The sequence below is a fragment of the Canis lupus genome, chromosome 4 (genome assembly GCF_011100685.1).
Source record: "Canis lupus familiaris isolate Mischka breed German Shepherd chromosome 4, alternate assembly UU_Cfam_GSD_1.0, whole genome shotgun sequence".
Lineage (NCBI taxonomy): Eukaryota > Metazoa > Chordata > Mammalia > Carnivora > Canidae > Canis > Canis lupus.
Genome location: NC_049225.1, coordinates 58,721,079 through 58,739,407, shown reverse-complemented (window position 1 = coordinate 58,739,407; position 18,329 = coordinate 58,721,079). Strand labels below are relative to the sequence as shown.

The window sequence follows — 18,329 nt, the reverse complement described above, 5'->3', positions numbered from 1 at the left end:
GAAATGAGATAGCGGCATGGCGTAATGGAAAGAACCGAGATTGGGGAATGAGGAGATTTTTTGTTCTGGCTCTGACACTTGGCTTTGCAACCTTAGGTGATTCCCATCCTGCAGTGGGTTCAGGTTTCCCAGCCTGCAGAACCACGGACTTGAATCCCCAAGGACCTCGTCCACGCTGACCTTCTGTGCACCTCGCTCTGTTTGTCTTCTAATCTGAGTGGGTTTTCCCCTGTGTGCATTGCTGTCGCCTTGCAACAAGGGTTAGTCCAGTTGTCCAGAAGCAGTCTCCCTGCTTCACTTATTGCTAGGTTGCTACGAAATCCTCCTCTGTCTTCTTATCTCTGTGGAAGCCCAAGCTAAACAAGGACGGCTGAAAATGATTTTGACGGTCTCTAATTTCTTTAAGCATGCTCAAGGCCCTCTGTGACTCCAGTCCAGAGCGTAGTCCACAGGAATTAACTTGCGCATGTAGAGTATGTTTTCTTTAGAGACGCTTTTGTAGTCAAGAAGTAAAGGGGACACAAAAGACTTGGTCTTTTGCTCTGGTCTGAGACCTCGAGGTGGAGGCTGTATGAAGAAGAGGCTGTTATGATGACAGTATTAAGTCTCTCATCCTTTGTTTTCTGAATGTGCCATTTATAGCGTCCTGCTGTTAGATCCTTATTTTCCCTTTAGACCATGTAGTTATTCGTTCAGCCTCATCTCTTTGGCAGCTTGAGGTGCTCAGAGCTATCTTTGTCTCTTTTAGAGGCAGATTCCATTTCTTCTGCAGTATTGCAGAGACTACAACTAGGACCAATGGATGCAAGTGCCCAGAGGGAAGTGGTTTTTGGGTGACCATGAGAACTCTCAAAGAACAAGAGCTCTTTCATGTTGCAGCACAGAGCGTGGATGTCCCTGTCACTGGAGATCATGGTCACTGGGCAGTTACTTTTGGGAATGTTATAGATGATTATATTATTTGTTGGGTAGAGCTTTGGACTACATAAGCTTGACTACATAAGTTTGAAATTTTCTTCCAACTCAAGGAGTTCTGTGGAATCCTAGGACTGGACTTGTTAGCATGTAGACTGTGAAGTACGGTGGGTGGAATAGATGAGATGTCCACTTTTTGTGAATGCTTTATTCTCCCCCTTGTCCCATACTACCTTCTCTTGTGTGAAGTACTCATTTGTTTGCTTGTTTTTTAATTCCTCCTTGCCTCCCCAGGGAGTGTCTTAATTCTTCAAATGCTTGCTGTCTCTTCCAAGGTCAGATGCTAAAGAGTCATTGCACTGTTAATGATACATTTCTTCTTTACACTCTGACCTGAAAGCAAGATCCTAGAAATGGGCTGAGTAAATGGACTTTGGTTTATACTTGGCTGGCAGCTCTGATGGTCCCTTCTAGATGTGTGTGGCTGACCGACCACTAACACCTGGGCTAGCTTTTCTCTTTGTCCCGTAGAGGAAACTCACACTGAGTCTTTTTACCTCAACCCAGGCCTTGGAGGAGTCCTGAGCCTCCCTCCTTAAGCCAAACCTTACTGGGTCTAGGTACACAAAGCTAGCTCTGTTTTGTAGGTATGGGGTCTCGTGGATGGGACATTGTAAATGTGACAAAATAGAAACCACATGATGTTGCATTTGGTGCTGTCCCTTTTATCCCCCAGACATTTCTCTTGGAAGCCTTGACACCCAGGGCCAGGTCTCAATGACCCTCTCTAGTAGGAAATACTCCTCTGTGCTTCCCTATTCCGTGAAGCTGGGAATCTGTGTGTCCGAGGTACTGCGATGCTTAAGGCACATAGCCACCATTTCCAAGGTAGGGACCTGGTGCAACTCTCCAGAGTGATAGAGAACTGCAGAACTGCAAGTTTGCATTGTCAACTTTCTGACTTCCTGCTCTGAATTTCTCTGTGGTGAACTCATGTACTCTCTGTTATGCACAGTTCCCCCTGCACATCTAATCCTGCTCCAGTTTTGTTCCAAGCAGACTGCAGGGAGGATAATTTATGGTATGATAGAAACATGGACTGAGAATCTGGTATGTTGTATTCTAATCCCATGTCTTAACCAGCTGGGGCCTTGGTTTTCTCACCTTTGAATAAGAGGCTGCGGCTTTATCTTCTGGAAGTCTTGCCTGGTCCTAACATTTAGTGGTTTTTATGATTATGGATAAAAAGTAAGTGTATTTGTCTCATCAGCTCCTGCTATGCAGAGCCTGCTGAGGTCAGCAACTGCTTTGCGGCTGCCCTCTCACCAGATTCTTTTAGGCAGGAGTCAAATTATGGAATGTACTTATGTGGTAGTTTAAATGGAGTTTTATCTGATGCCCTTTACAAACAAATCATGTAGGGTACGCCTGAGTGGCTCAGTGGTTGAGCGTCTGCCTTCGGCTCAGGGTGTGATCCTGGAGTCCTGGGATCGAGTGCCTCATTGGGCTCCCTGCATGGAGCCTGCTTCTCCCTCTGCCTGTGTCTCTGCCTCTCTCTCTCTCTCTCTGTGTCTCTCATGAATAAATAAATAAAATCTTAACAGAAAAAAATCATGTGGAAGTTAGAAATGCTCATTTCCCTCCTTGTAGACCACATATAGCTACACAGTCTGTGTCCTTGTTCATGACTTTGGAATTTCAGCAACAGAAAAGAGAAAATGCATTTAGAGAATTCACTGTTTCTCTGGGTTCCAAAGTCTAACCCAATATAATTGTTTCAGAATAATGGGCGGCACTTATAGTCTGCAAATATCACCAATCCACGAACTCTAGTAGGAGATGAGGCCTGGGGTGTACCTATCATAAGGTCATGTATTTTTTTTTCTAGTGCTTTATATAAATCCACCTGTAATCAAGATCATTTAGGAAGCTGGTTAAAAATAAAGTGCTCAGGTTGAATCAGACTGGGCTGAGAAATCTGTTTGGTTTTTTAAAGCGGTTTTATTGAGATATAATTCACATGGCATGACACACAGTTCAACTCTTTAAAGTATACAGTTCATTGGCTTTTAGTATATTCACAGACCTGTGCAACTATCACCACAATCAATTTTAGAACATTTTCATCACCCTAAAAGAAACTGTTCCTTCGGTGTCACTTGCTGATTCCTCTTAACTCCCTACCCCAGACCCTCGGCAATTTCTAATCTGTTTTTTGTTCTACTCTTTCATTTGAACAAAATGGTATACTATATGGTGCTCTGGGACTGACTTTTTTTCAATTAGAATAATGTCTTCAGTGTTCACCCCGCATTGTCACATGTATCAGTATTTAATTGCTTTTTATTGCTAAATAATATTGTATCGATATACCACATATCATTTATGTATTCATCAGGTTTATTTCCACATTTTGACTATTAATGATGTTGTTGTGAACATCTGTGTACAAGTTTTCCTGTGGATATACATTTTCATTTCAGGATATACCTCAGAATAGAATTGTTGGGTTATTTGGTAACTGTATTTTGAGAAATTGCAAGACTGTTGTCCAAAGTGACTGCACCATTTTACATTCTTACCAACTGTGTTAGAGGGTTCTAATTTCTCCATAGCTTCATCAGTATTTATTAATTATCTGTCTTAGATTTTAGCCATCTTGGTGAGTATGAAGTGGTTTTTGATTTGCGTTTACCTAATGGCTAATGATATTGAGTATCTTTCCATGTGATTATTGGCCATTTTTACATCTTTGGCAAAATAGCTGTTCAAATGCTTTCCCTATTTCTTTTTTTTTAAATAATAAATTTATTTTTTATTGGTGTTCAATTTGCCAACATACAGAATAACACCCAGTGCTCATCCCATCAAGTGCCCCCCTCAGTGCCCGTCACCCATTCACCCCCACCCCCCGCCCTCCTCGCCTTCTACCACCCCTAGTTCGTTTCCCAGAGTTACGAGTCTTCACTTTCTGTCTCCCTTTCCCTATTTCTTAACTGGATTTTCTTTTTATTATTGAGTTGTAATAGTTCCTTTTTTTTTTTTTTTGTAATAGTTCTTTATATTTTCTGGATATAAATCATCAGATAAATGATTTGAAGAAATGTTCTCTCATTGTGTGGGCTGCTTTTCACTTTCTTGATGGTGTCCTTTGGACCTCAAATGTCCTTTGAGGACATTTTTTATTTTATTTATTTTATTTTTTATTTTATTTTTTTTTAAGATTTTATTTATTTATTCATGAGAGAGAGAGAGAGAGAGAGAGAGGCAGAGACATAGGCAGAGGGAGAAGCAGGCTCCGTGCAAGGAGCCCAATGTGGGACTCAGTCCTGGGACTCCGGGATCACACCCTGGGCCAAAGGCAGACGCTCAGCCACTGAGCCACTGAGCCACCTGGGCGTCCCGACATTTTTAATTTCAATAATGTCTAATTTACCTGTTTTCTCTTTTTTTGCTTGTGCTTTTTCTGTCATATGTAATAATCCATTACCTAGTATGAGGTCATGAAAATTTATGCTTATGTTTTCTTCTAAGGATTTTATAGTTTAATTCCTGTGTTTAGGTCTTTGATCCATATTGAGTTAATTTTTGCCTATGGTGTGAGGTAGAGTTCAGCTTCGTTCTTTGTGAGTATCCGGTAGTCCCAGCATAATTTATTGAAAAGATGATTCTTTCCCCATTGAATTATCTTGGCACCCTTTTGAAAATTCAGTTGACCATAGATGTGAGGATTTATTTCTGGACTCTCAGTTCTATTTCATTAATCTATATGTCTTTCCTTAAGCCAGTACCATATTGTCTTGATTACTGTACCTTTGTACTAAATTTTGAAATTGGGAAGTCCTCCAACTTTGTTCTTTTCCAAAATTGTTTTGGCCAATCTGAGCCTCTGAATTTCCACAGGAATTTTACAATCAGCTTGTCAATTTTTGCAAAAAGGCAACTGGGGTTTTGATAGACATTCCACTGAATGTGTAGATTAGTTTGGGGGAATTTTGCCATCTTAAAAACACTGAATCTTCTAATCCATGAACATTGGAATGTTTTTTCAATTTTTTAGGCCTTTAATTTCTTTCAACAATATTTTGTGTTTTCATGTACATTACACATGCTTGGTTTAAATTTATTCCTAAGAAATATTCTTTTTGATGCTATTGCAAATGGAACTGTTTTCTCAATTTTCAGATTATTCAACTGTTTTTTTTTTTTTTTTTTTGTATACTGATGTTGTATCTTACAACTCTGCTGAATTTACTAATTCTCCTAGTTTTTAGGGCATAATATTTTTTATGTGTTTACAAATCACACTTAAAAGTATTGTTTAGTTTTTGGTGAGAAAGCAAAATAAGACTTTAGTACTGCCTCTCTCTCCCTTCATTCCTTTTTCCTCCCCTAACCTTCTCATATACCCCAAAAGATATATATATCGATGGATATATAAATAAATGGATTCTCCTTCTCTTGTTGGAATTGGCCTTGATAATTGTACTGAATTTGGAATAGAAACCGATCAGTAAACTCTTAGATGGTTATTTTGAGAACATATGTATTTTCAAAAGTAAATATGAAGCTGATAGATTAAAGATGCTGTTTTTATTTTGCTGGAAATTAAAGAAACGTAAAATAAAACAAGTACAAAGAGCCACCTCTGTTTAAAAGAACAAAAATTAAAATGATAAAAGCCAACATTGGCACAGTTATGAAGAGACAGTTACATCCATATATTGCTAGTGACACTGTAGGTTAGTTCAACCATTTGTATATCAGGAACCATAAAAATGAGCTTATTCACCAAAAATATGTCTCAAAAATTAAAAACTATTTGTATAAATTCTTTTTAGCTGGGATATAAGAGATTTTTTAAAAGGCATAATCCTCATATCCAACTATTGGGAGCTAGAGAAGCAGATTATTATGTCATTATAATATAATGGCATATATATAATATAATTATTATATATATAATATAATAATTGATATAATGGTCCATCCAAACAATGGACCATTATATTGCAACTAATCATTATTATGTGTACTCTACAGATCAAAAGAAGAGTAGATATGAAATAAGTGGGAAAAACCTTAAAATAACGAGAATATTGGTAACTAAAAAATAACTTATGTAAGAAAAAAAGTTGTTAAGGTTATATAAATAGCTGATATTTTAGTGCAATTGTGGTTGAATCCATACTTGAAGAAAAAAGTATTTTCCCACCAAACATGTAGACATTTCTTACTGTGTAGTAGTTAACCCTTTTGGGTCTAAATATTTAACGAAAATTTTGAGTTTGTGTTGATGGGCCACACATAATGTATAAACTCTCTTCTTTGTCTCCAAGAACCTGAAGGACAAGCTTGTCCTGAATTTTCACATATCATACCCCTCATGTTAACAGTTAGCAGGTGCTATTAAAATCTCCCACGGGGGAGGAACCACAATTGCACAAGAGATTTGGAAACCAGGTTTTATCAAAGGGAGCCCAGGGGCAGGGTGGCCTTGGAGGCCAGTACTCAATGGGGGCAGCTAGGGAACAAGAGGAGAGAGACTTAGTGGTCACAGAGCCATAGCAGGAGCTCCAGGAGGGACTGCACCCACTATAGTACTTAGATTCCTACTTCACAGCTCTGAGAAGGACCTCTGCTCGGACTTTCCCAGGGACTGAACACGTTCCCTCCCAGAGCAGTCTGTTCCATTGGACAACTCCTTTTGTTAAAGGTCCTTCCTTATGTCTAGCCAAACACCTGCCTCCCTCTACTTCCCCCCCGCACCCCCCCACACTGATCCTTTTTCTGACTCATCTTCGCCATTCCCCAGGACAAGGGGAATATCCATAGGATATTTATTTATTTTAAGATTTTATTTATTTATGAGAGACACAGAGAGGCAGAGACATAGGCAGAGGAAGAAGGCTCCCTGCAGGGAGCCTGATGTGGGACTCAATCCCAGGACCCCAGAATCCTGACCTGAGCCGAAGGCAGACATCCAGCCTGAACCCAGGCACCCCTAGGACAGCTTTTAAAAGTTTTAAAAGCAGTTTGTACACCTGCCAAGTTGCCAGTTTTCTCCAGGTTGAGCCTTCTCAGTGCTTCTAGTCATCCCTTCTCAGGCTGGTGCTGAGCCCTGGCTCTACCACTGTTTATTGTTCCCTTAACAGTATACCGCCTGGAACAGAATACAGGGCATGGCAAAAACAAATGGTGCTGTCATCTACCTGTGGTTCTCTCATCCTCATGCAACCTAGAATTAGCTTATTTGGCATCTATTATTAAATCATTGACTTCTGTTCAGCTTATCATCAGCTAAAGCCTATAAGTAGTGTTATTTTTTTTTTCAACATGCATGCAGTTGCCAAGCCACATCTGCCACATCCTGCAGTTGTTTCTCAGACATTAGAGCTATAGATTTTAGCTTCTATTTGAGCAGTTTCTTAGTAATATTCTGCTGGAGGGGTAGCTTCAGTTTTCATATACAACATAAAGAAGTCTCTCTACAGTATTTGAAATAAATTGAGCATCTGGGCCAGGTAAGCGATTGAGTGATTTCTTGGTTGTTGAGGAGGGATAGAGGAGTTTGCTGGTCCCTGTATCCTGTCCCTTCTCCCTCAGAAATATGCACGATTCACCTGGAAGACTCTATTCCTCAGACACTTTGGTATGTTGGAAAAGACTAGAAATTAGTTGTTTGCATAGATAATTACATTAGTTGATCCTGGAATATTTGAGCTAGAGAGATGTTGAGAGGTCTTTCAGTCATTGTCCCTTACCCCTTTCTGCACTTTTTCGATAAAGAGAATTGTTCCAAGTTACTAAGGAAACTGGTGGTAGAAGCAGTCTCAGAACCCAGGGCTTCTGACATACGTAGACACTGACCTTTTAGCTCAGTGTGGATAGCAGCTTTCAACTGCTCATAGTAAGATAATTTATAGATTTTTCCCGTGGCCCTCTTATGAGTTTAATTACCGCAGAGCTAGATGACTGCTTTGAATCCCTCTAGCATGTGAGTAAATGATGTCCTCTTTGATATTTAACAAAATCCCTATGGTGGTGAATCTGGGCAGGATCCTCTCTGGGACTTTACTAGCTTTCTGGAAGCACTTTCCCTGTGGGATTATGTAGGTCCTCTCTTCATTACAGTCAGTGAGGGAAAATGAGATCCCTTGGATCACATTTAGGGGCAGAGTAGGGCCAGTTTCCAAAGAGTCCTCTGGGACTTGACCTGTGGGAAAAGTCCCACAGAGCGATCCTCTGGCAGCTAGTGGGGGGTTGGGCAGGATGATGTGTTGTGATGAGCGATGGAGATCTTGTCTCTCACCAGGTATCTGAGACAGTGCATCGGACTCACTGCAGGCTTCAGCTGCATGCTGGGGGAGAGCCTGCTTATAGCAGGCAGGTATGCCAGTCTGTCAAGTGCCAGGAGGATTTTTATTTGTAATTTTTAAGGTACATGTACTTTTCTTCCCTCACGTGGTTGCCAGTTCTTGGAGGGCAGGACGTTGACTCTCTTCCATTATAATATTCCCTCATTGCAAGTGGCGGTACCTTCAGGTAGAGGTTTCCAGGTCTGGCAGGGCAGCAGGATATATGTTTACTGCTTTGCTGCTACCTGCCTGTAGCAGAGCAGGTTCCTTCATCGTTTTGGGGGTTGATTCTTCATCTGTAAAATGATCAGTTTGGAGTGACCTCTGAGGACTCTTTTAGCAATAGTGTCTAGGGTTCTGGGGGCTTACAGAATTCCCAAAATGTATGCTTATTGTGTGGCTGAGAAGTTGTTGTTCTTCTCTTTTCTGTAGTAACATTATTGAAAAAGTCCACCCTAGAGAAAATACCCTCACCATCCTTCCCCAGCACGCGACAGAAAAGGTTTCCTCTTTCATTATCTTTACGGAATTGGCAAATCCGTAAAAATAAAAAAGAAGGGTTGTAGAGGGGAGGTATTGAAATGAGGGCCAGTGGTGAGCCCTCTCATGCTCCTGCTCTTCCTCTGAGCTGCTTACAATTCTGACTTATTGCAAGGTAAGAGTCCTGGGGTCAGGGGCTGAGAGTCCCTGGTGACCTCCAAACAGTACAGGATGGAGGCAGAGGTCATGGTGGAGAGAGAGAGGAATTCATCTGTGGCTCTGGAACCTGGTGGGGGAATCTGCACAGAATTGGATGATTTGGAGGGGATTTTTTGAATGCAACAAGGTCTTTTTTCTCTTGCATGCAGAAGAAATATAAGATTCTGTGAGGACTATTCAGGTTCCCATCCTCTGAGACCTTACTCCTGGGGAAGATGATATAGATACAATATAACTGTTGTTCAAGGTTCAAAGAAATTAGCTCAGAGACAGAGTGGTTACTCCCAACTTAAGGAGCAGGAAAGGCTTCCGGGAAGCACCTGTCTGCATCTTCCCCCAATCGTCCCACGCAGTGCCTCACCTTTGCTCTGTCCAGGTGTGCCGTGACAAATTTAGAAATTTATGAGTGGGGCACTGAGAAGGTTGGGAGACAGAAGCCAAGTGAGCCCAGCCCGCCCATGTGTACTTTGCACTTTTCCCATTTCCCTTGGTATCAGGCACTGTCACTGTACTTAATTCATAGTGCAGCTGTCCCTGAGCTGCTGTAACAATGGCTGCTTCTGCCCCAGAGCCCACTACAGGCTTGGAGCTAAAGGCCCCAGCCACTGGGAGTCTTAGCACTGACCCTGTCCCCCCAGCTACCATGTCTACGCAGAGACTTCGGAATGAGGACTACCATGACTACAGCTCCACAGACGTGAGCCCTGAGGAGAGCCCATCTGAAGGCCTAAACAACTTCTCTTCCCCCGGCTCCTACCAGCGGTTTGGGGAAAGCAACAGCACAACGTAAGTAGCTATTTCTTCTTCTCTCCTGGGTGGGATTCATGTACTTAAGCTCTGTATTAGTAACATAGTCTCCCTTAGAGGTATTTTTGCTCCCCTGTTTTATCAATTCCCCATTTTACAGATGGAAGGAAGACTGGGTGAATAACAGCTCTGAGATTTGAGCTCCTTGCTGTCTGCTCTCCCTCCCATTTGTTTTATATTCTTTGCTCCTTTCAGCTGTGTTGGTCCCAGGAAGGCTGGTGCTGAACATAAGAGAAACTCCTAGAGAGAACATTCTCTTAACTCAGAACCATGGGTCATCTGTGCTAGAACCTCAAATACCTCTAGGCTCAATTGGAAGCTTCATTTGCTGAGTCTCACTTAGACTTCTGTCCCCATCAGTTAATAGCCAGTTCATTTGGCAGAAGAAGTGGTAAGATGGAGGAAGGAATAATTTCTCTTGCACTTAAAAAATTCAAGAGGTTAAGGGGCACCTGGGGGCTCAATCTGTAAAGCATCTGGCTCTTGATTTCAGCTTCAGGTCATGATCTCTGGCTGTGAGATCAAGCCTCATGTTGGGCTCCTTACTGGGTGTGCTTAAGATTCTCTCTTTACCTCTCCCTCCCCACTCTCTCTCCCCTCTTCTTCTCAAAAAAATAAAAATAAAATAAAATTCAAGAGGCTGAGTGGAGGGATTCTGCCTTACAACTCCTAGGCAAGGTTAAGTCTTCTCTCTGGAAACTGAATCCCAGGACTCATCTGGGTGGTTTGGCCCTCTCCGGGCCTTAGTTTCCCCAAATGTAAGAGAAAATTGAGGAGTCCTCTGTGAAAACTGTGTTCACTCACTTGAATTAGAAGATTCAGAGGAGAGTTTTCTACCCTACTGAGTTTTCTGACTCAGTCCTGAATATCAGCAGACTTCTATATTTTCTCTAGATCCCAGCATTCCATCTATTTTTTTTTTTTTTTGGCCCTTCTGTTTATTCCCCAAGCTTAGCTATTATCCTTTCTATGTTTCCTTGTGGGTTGGGTGTGACTTAACGAGGGATCCTTCCTGTGCTAGATTTACGCTGTCCTGTGTGACTGCCCAAGCTAACTACTGAAGATTCTCTTGGAGGTCATTCCTGGTAAAGCTCCCCCTGGCTGCATCTCTCCTGGGGCAGGGCATAGAACTAGGATAGAACCAGAGGATATGGTCTGTCCACATTACCACTAGCTGACTTCTGCTCCTCAAGATTCGGTCTCTTTAGCTTATTTCTCATGTGGCATGCTTTTGTAGATTTCTCCATTTGCTTGGCTGAGGGGAAAGATTGCACAGAGAACAACTGGCAGCAGTGAGGACCATTTCTCCCCTGTTTTCCTTAACCTGTCTACCCAGTTGACTTCCCCCCAGGCAGAAGGAACTCCAGATGCAGCCAATGGCACCTGATAGCTTTCCTTTCAGAAGTCATACTCATTGTGAAATACTTCTTCCGAGCCTCTCTCTGTATAGTTTCCCTTCCAGTTTTTGCTCCTACTTGTTCTCAGGCATCAGCTTGTCTGTGCAATCCTTGTAACATGGGGTCTAGATTTTCATTTTTAAAGGGACTTTTCTGAAGTTCAAAACCAACCACTAGCAACTTCACACAAGTTTTGTGTATATTAAAAGTAATGTGTGCCTGCTAGCTATTCTAATTATCTCTTTTTTCCACATTGGGTTATAACTAGTAGTCAACTCAAAATGATTTCTCCTTGCTTGTTAGAAATTGAGAAAATTGGGAGATACCTTCATTGGGCTTGTATTGGGATATTTTCCAGGGTGTACTTTGTTGTGAGGGCCCATCCTGCTCTGATATTGTGATATATGGGACCAGGAAAGCCCATCTGTAAATGATGTCAATTACCACAAGTGACCTAGAGAAAAATACTTCGTTGGACCTGGAGAATTGGTTTAGTACTTTACTGGAGCCTGGATCCACATAAGCATTTATGTATAGAAAATATGCAGATGTGATTAAGGTGTAAACTGATTCAGGTGACTTTGTTAGCTCACATGAATCTCTAATATATCAGAGTGTTAGAGACAAGTTTTTGAGCTGGATTCCTTGTCTACTGTGCCTTGCCCTACCCTGTTATCTAGTTTACCAAGGACCAAAGAACGCTGAACAAAGTATAAGGAACAAAATGCAAGGAATAAAGTACATACATGCATGTAACTGGCTCTTCTAATGGTTAAGGGTCAGTAAAAATCCCTAGTTGGGTGTGCAAATTGAAACCCTAGACATTTCCATAATGCTGTTTTAGTGAAGTTATTTCCTAACATTTGATATTGTCAAGCTATTGACTGCTTTGACAACAGCCTTGTTTTATTCTATTGAGCAAGTTTGTCTTCTTGTTGCCCTGTTGAGTCACATTGTACCAGCTGTTGATTGAGCTTTGGTACTTTTTCCCAGGCTGTCAGGCTAAGAAACCAGTTCACTGAAAGTGGCTTTCTCTACGTTATCTAGGGCAGCCGTTTGCAAAATGTGGTTTTCAGACCCTTAGGGGTTCCCAGGACCATTTCAGGAAGTCTGTGAAATTGAAACTATTTTCATAATAATACTAAGATGTTATTTGTCTTTTCATGGTGTTGACGTTTACACTGATGGTTCAGCAGCATGGTGGGTAAAATTGCTGGTACATTAGCATAAATAAAGGCAGTGCCACCAACGTATGCTAATCATCGTATTTTTTGCTGCCGCACATGTACAAAGAATAAGTCAGTTTCACTTAAGTAGGCCCTTGATGAAGCAAATTATTCATTTTATTACTTAACCTTTCAGTACAGGTTTTAAAATAACCTGCATGACAAAATGGGACGTACACATGAAATAGTTCTACTGCATACCTAAGTATATGATGCTTGTCTTAAGGACAAGACCTTGAGTGATTATTGAAATTGTGAGCCCAACTGCTTTTATTTTTCGTAGAATACTCTTTTTGCTAGGAAGAACTAACAAATTGTAGGTAATTCAGACCTGAGTATTTGGCGGTACCAAGTACTTAATTTCTTGAAAATGAGAGGAATGAGACCATCACCTCAAGAAAAACAATTAATAGTATTTGTTGCCCATAATAAAATTTGAGCTTTCAAGCAAAACTAGAAAAAAACTAGTATCTAACACTGTGAGCTTGACAGCTTCCCTCTACTTAAAGACTTCTGATAAGGTCAGTGATATTAATAAATATGATTTTTTTCAGACATTGTATAATGAAATGTGCCAGCATTTCAAAGATCTGCATAACTCAGGGAATAAGTATCTTCCAAATGGCCAGTGTGATATTAGAAAAGTGTGCATGAGTAAAAGATCCATTTGAAGAGCAAGATTACCAGTAGATTTTAATGTTATAGGATATTGAAAAGTTCAGATTCCACATTACAACTTCTAAGAAACAACCACATGTCAAATTCGGTATAGTATCGAAGGAAAATTACCACAATTATCTAGAGAGACTATTTAAACACATTCCAACTGCATGTCTGTATGAGGACAGATTTCCTTTATGTACTTCAACCAAAACAACATATCACAACAGATTGAATGCGAAGTAGATAATCCATCTATCAAGACATTAAAGAGGTTTGCATAAAAAGTAAATTAATGCCAGTTTTTATTTTGGAATATAGAATTACTTTTCATTAAAAATCCATTATTTTAAAAAATAATAACAATTTAAGGGGCACCTGGATGGCTCAGTTGGCTTGGGTTGTGATCCTAGGGTCCTGGGATCAAGCCCGCTATCTGGCTCCCTGCTCAGCGGGGTGCCTACTTCTCCCTCTCCTTCTGATTACCCCCCACCCCCATTTGTGCTTTATTGAGTGTTCTTTCTCGCTCTCTCTCTCAAAGAAATGGATAAAACCTTCAAAAAATAACAATTTTTTAAAAAATATTTATTTATTTATTTATTTATTTATTTATTTATTTATTTATTTATTTATTTATGATAGAGAGAGAGAGAGAGAGAGAGAGAGAGAGGCAGAGACACAGGAGGAGGGAAAAGCAGGCTCCATGCCAGGAGCCCGACGTGGGACTCGATCCCAGGACTCCAGGATCATGCCCTGGGCCAAAGGCAGGCGCCAAACCGCTGCGCCACCCAGGGATCTGTTATTTTAGGGATCCCTGGGTGGCGCAGCGGTTTGGCGCCTGCCTTTGGCCCTGGGCGCGATCCTGGAGACCCGGGATCGAATCCCACGTCGGGCTCCCGGTGCATGGAGCCTGCTTCTCCCTCTGCCTGTGTCTCTGCCTCTCTCTCTCTCTCTGTGTGTGTGTGACTATCATAAAAAAAAAAATGTTATTTTACATGTAATTTTACTGTTTTAGTTAATAAAATGTTTTTAATTTCTCAATTTGAATTTGTAATATATATCACCAGACATAATCCATATAAACAAAAACTATTTAGTATCCTCAATAATTTTTAAGTGTATAAAGGACTCTCAAGACCAGAAAGTGTAAGAACTACTGATTGAGAACATAATCAGAGCTACAGAGATTTGCAAGATTCCCTTCCTATACCCCTCCTAAGACTCTGCAGTCCATGGAGTTGAGTCTGTGATACTCTATGGTTCTGGGTGATCCAAGCTTGGAGCCATTGATTAGAAAGAATAATGTTGGCCAGTTGCCTAGAATCCTGAAGTCACGTTGGAAGGTATGCTGTCCTGTCCAGTCCCCTCCCTCTACAGCTGAGACAAAGGTCCAGACAAGGGAAGGGAATTGTCCTATGGAGTTACTAGTAAAGCAAGGGCTAAAAGGGACCTGATCTACAAAACCCAGCCCAGAGGCATTTGGGGGAAGCCTTTGGTGGGCAGGTGGGTTTGCTACAATGCTTACCTTTGCCTTGAGTGGATTAAACATTTGCTAAGATAGACATTTGATTGGCCTGTCATCCTGCCCGTTAATCTCTTGGTCACTGGCCATTGATAATGAAGGAGTCACCTCTGTACCCTTGTGGTCCTTAGGCTGTTTCCTCCTTAGGGTAGTGCAGGAGAGCACTCAGCCTCTTCTCATCTAGATTCAAAGATATTTTCTGGATCTTTACTGAAAAGCTTTGGGACAGGGACTACTGGGTGGTTCAGCAGTTGAGCATCTGCCTTCGGCAGCTCAGGGCATGATCCTGGAGTGTGGGGATCAAGTCCCATGTTGGGCTCCCTGTGAGGAGCCTGCTTTCCCTCTGAACTATGTATCTGCTTCTCTCTCTCTGTCTCTCATGAATAAATAAATCTTAAAAAAAAAAAAAAAAAAGGAAAGAAAAGAAAAGCTTCAGGACAGCAGAAGGGTCAAGAGGTTTTCTTCCTGGAGGTAGAAGGAGAAAGGTCACCAGAGGTAAAATTTCATTACAGAGAGTATAGATAGGTCCCAGTTATTGTGGTCCTTACAAGTTAACACGTAGTATTTGCTTTCAGTTTCTACTGAATTGCAGATTCGGAGAAATACATGGAAGCATCATTTAGGAGGGATTTAGGGTATTTGTGCAGGAGAATTTCCAGACAGTGCCAGGGGCCAAATCTTGAGTGAGTCTGTGGCTGGAGGCAGAATGATGCTATATTTGACCTGTTTTGTATCCTGGAGGTAAGAGGATAGAAAATGCAGCAGATGAGGGCACTTCTCTGTGGTCTGTCCTTTGAGGAGTTCTCATTGTCTACAGGATGCTCACCTTCATCCCCACCCACATGGCCACCAAACTGACATACTCCTCTCTGTTGGCGCCCCAGGTCTCTCTCTCTGGGCTTGTGTACACAGGACTTTCTTCCCCCTGGGCACACCTGCAAGCTCTGCCTGTCCTGGTGGGTTTGGCTCAGGTCTCCCCTCTGCAAACCCCCACTTTGCCTTCCCCTGCCTGAGCACTCTTCCCAGGCACTTAATAAGGCATCTTTCTACCTGGGTGGCATTAATGTATCTGCTTTATTTTCAGTGAGTCATTAATTTCTAGAAACCAAAGTCCATATCTGATTCATACTTATTTCTACCACTGTATTAACACAGTGTTTTACACATAACATAGTATTTGCTGAGTGAAAAAATGAATGAGGATGCCCAAGAGGCTTTATAATTACAGCTTGAAGTGGGTAGTCTGTATAACAGGTGAGGGGAAAATCTATCCTCAAGGCAACAGATTAAACTAGGTGACAGACATTTGAAGAGGGCTTCTCTAATCCTAGGACTCTGGCATTTGACCTTTTTTCTAGCCCAAAGTATCCCAGTGACTGACCAATTGTGAGACCATATTCCTTTTACTCTTTTACTTTGCATAAAATTTTCTGTTAGAGTTCTGGGCTTTTTTATTTCGCTCATCTTTCTCTCCTATCAGTGTCTGTCCTTCCTGCTTGTCATCCTCTGTTGCAATTTTGGATCTGGGTCTTTACAGTGGACAGCTCTGGTGAAACCCAGGCCAGAGCTACTAGGAGAGGACAGAGTGCCACAGGGAGTGGAGCTTATAGCACAGAGGCCAGGAGAGGACTCAAGGGTCAGTCTGCCTGGATTTGAATCCTGGCTGAACTCTTTCTTAGGTGTGTGACCTTGAGCAAGTATCTTCCTCCTCCATGAAATAAAGTTAATACATATCTCCTGGGGGCTATTGTGGAAGTTGAGTGAGGTAACATATGAAAGCACCTAGCACAGTGCTACATGATTAATAAATGTTAGCTGCCATTATTGTTAACATGCTCTTGTCTACTTTCTTCCCACTTCAGATGGTTCCAGACTTTGATTCACCTGTTAAAAGGCAACCTTGGCACAGGACTCCTGGGGCTGCCTCTGGCAGTCAAAAATGCAGGCATCTTGGTAAGGGTCTGCATTGGTGAAGAGAAGTATCATGACAAATTTTAGGAGATGGTGTGTGTGTGTGTGTGTTTTAATTTACTTCATTTACAACATTTAAAAATGGAAAGCTTTTTAATTCAGCCGAGAAAGAGTAAAATTCAAGTGTTCATGCACTTAAACATATTTATTGAGGGCCTTCTGTGTGCTGGATGTTATTCTAGGCTCTGAATATTAACAGTGAATAAAAAAGAGAAAGATTCTTCGTGGAGCTTACTCTGTGGTGAGGAGGATATATTTAAAATGTTTCAGGGATTTTCTATCAATATTAACTAATGAATTCATAACAGAAGCCTGTTCGTTTTCTACATAGTCCTTCCATGCCTCACCCATAGGAGGCCAACTCTGAGAATTTTACTTTCTCTTTTTATGATTCATCCCCTATAGACTATAATCTAAAGCCATTTGGTTTCTCTTTGAGTTGGAGATAGCTCATAGATATGGATTGCTCTTACCTGAGGGCTATTTATCCTGAACTGGTATTACCCTGATGAGAACTTTCCCCTTCCCTCTACCTCTTGACCTCTCTCTTCTTCCCAGACCACAGGAGCCTTCTGTTCTGCTGATTTATAACTGTCTTGGAATAGCCTTGTGTCATTCTTCTTCATGAGGTTAACTCTTTTGAAGGCATGCTAAGGTTCAGATGGTGCTTTCTCACCGAACTAATCTCTACTGGGATCACATTTTTCTCTGTAATGCTGTGCCAGAAGTTCTGTCACTGGAAGGTGCCTTAGTAGAGTTTTGATCATTTGCAAATCCAATCTCTGTTGGGCTCACTCCTAATTCAATCTACTTCTCTCTCTCTCTTATCTGCAACACCTGTCTCCAGATGGGTCCCCTCAGCCTGCTGGTGATAGGCATCGTAGCTGTGCACTGTATGAGTATCCTGGTGAGATGTGCGCACCACTTCTGCCGCAGGTGAGAGCCCTCTGAGCTGCCAAATTGTCCTTTTGGGTTCTTTTACCAGCAGTGAAAGAGAAGACTTAAGCAGACCACTCTAAATTCTTTGTGCTAACTGAAGATGACTGCTAATTATTGCAGTACTCCTTTTCCCTGGTTAGTTTTGTTCTTTTTTAGTTTGTTGCCATCTGTCATATTTCCTTATGTGCAGTGGCCAAAGACCACATTCTACTTTTGTGTGCTTTGTAGTATTTACCCCCACTGAAATGATTCTACTAAATGGTTGTTGCTTATAAGAAAGTAACTGGCCTGTCGACTTAACATTTCTGATCCTTGAAAGCATTAGATACAGGACTCAGTGGTTTCACCAGGGTGACAAGTAGAGAATTGGCCCAGGTATCGGTGAACTATGTTTGTTCTGTCACTTTTTGTTGAATTCATACACTCTTCCCTTCCTCTTTCTCTCCCGTCTTAGACTGAACAAGCCCTTTGTGGACTATGGGGACACAGTGATGTATGGACTGGAATCCAGCCCCAGCTCCTGGCTCCGGAACCACGCACACTGGGGAAGGTAACCAGTTTCTTTCTTTCTTTCTTTCTTTCTTTCTTTCTTTCTTTCTTTCTTTCTTTCTTTCTTTCTTTCTTTTCTTTTCTTTTCTTTTCTTTTCTTTTCTTTTCTTTTCTTTTCTTTTCTTTTCTTTTCTTTTCTTTTCTTTTCTTTTCTTTTCTTTTCTTTCTTTTCTTTTCTTTTCTTTTCTTTTTTTTGTAACCAGTTTCTTCTGTTGTTGCTGCTGTGAACTCCCAGAGTGGAGGCCTTCAGACAGAGTGGGGAAATGTGACATGTAGTGTGAGCAGT

At 41.4% G+C, this 18,329-nt stretch overlaps 1 protein-coding gene across 3 annotated transcripts in view; it reads left to right on the top strand.

Moving 5' to 3' along the window:
• The window catches only part of SLC36A1 (solute carrier family 36 member 1), a 58,980-nt gene that overhangs the window by 13,813 nt on the left and 26,838 nt on the right, over positions 1-18,329 (top strand). For all 3 annotated transcript variants that reach the window (XM_038534975.1, XM_038534977.1, XM_038534976.1), the window contains 4 exons: positions 9,611-9,758; positions 16,447-16,537; positions 17,403-17,491; positions 17,949-18,044. In XM_038534975.1, the coding sequence (XP_038390903.1) occupies positions 9,616-9,758; positions 16,447-16,537; positions 17,403-17,491; positions 17,949-18,044 (419 nt within the window). In that variant the 5' untranslated portion in view covers positions 9,611-9,615. The remainder of the gene's footprint in view (positions 1-9,610; positions 9,759-16,446; positions 16,538-17,402; positions 17,492-17,948; positions 18,045-18,329) is intronic.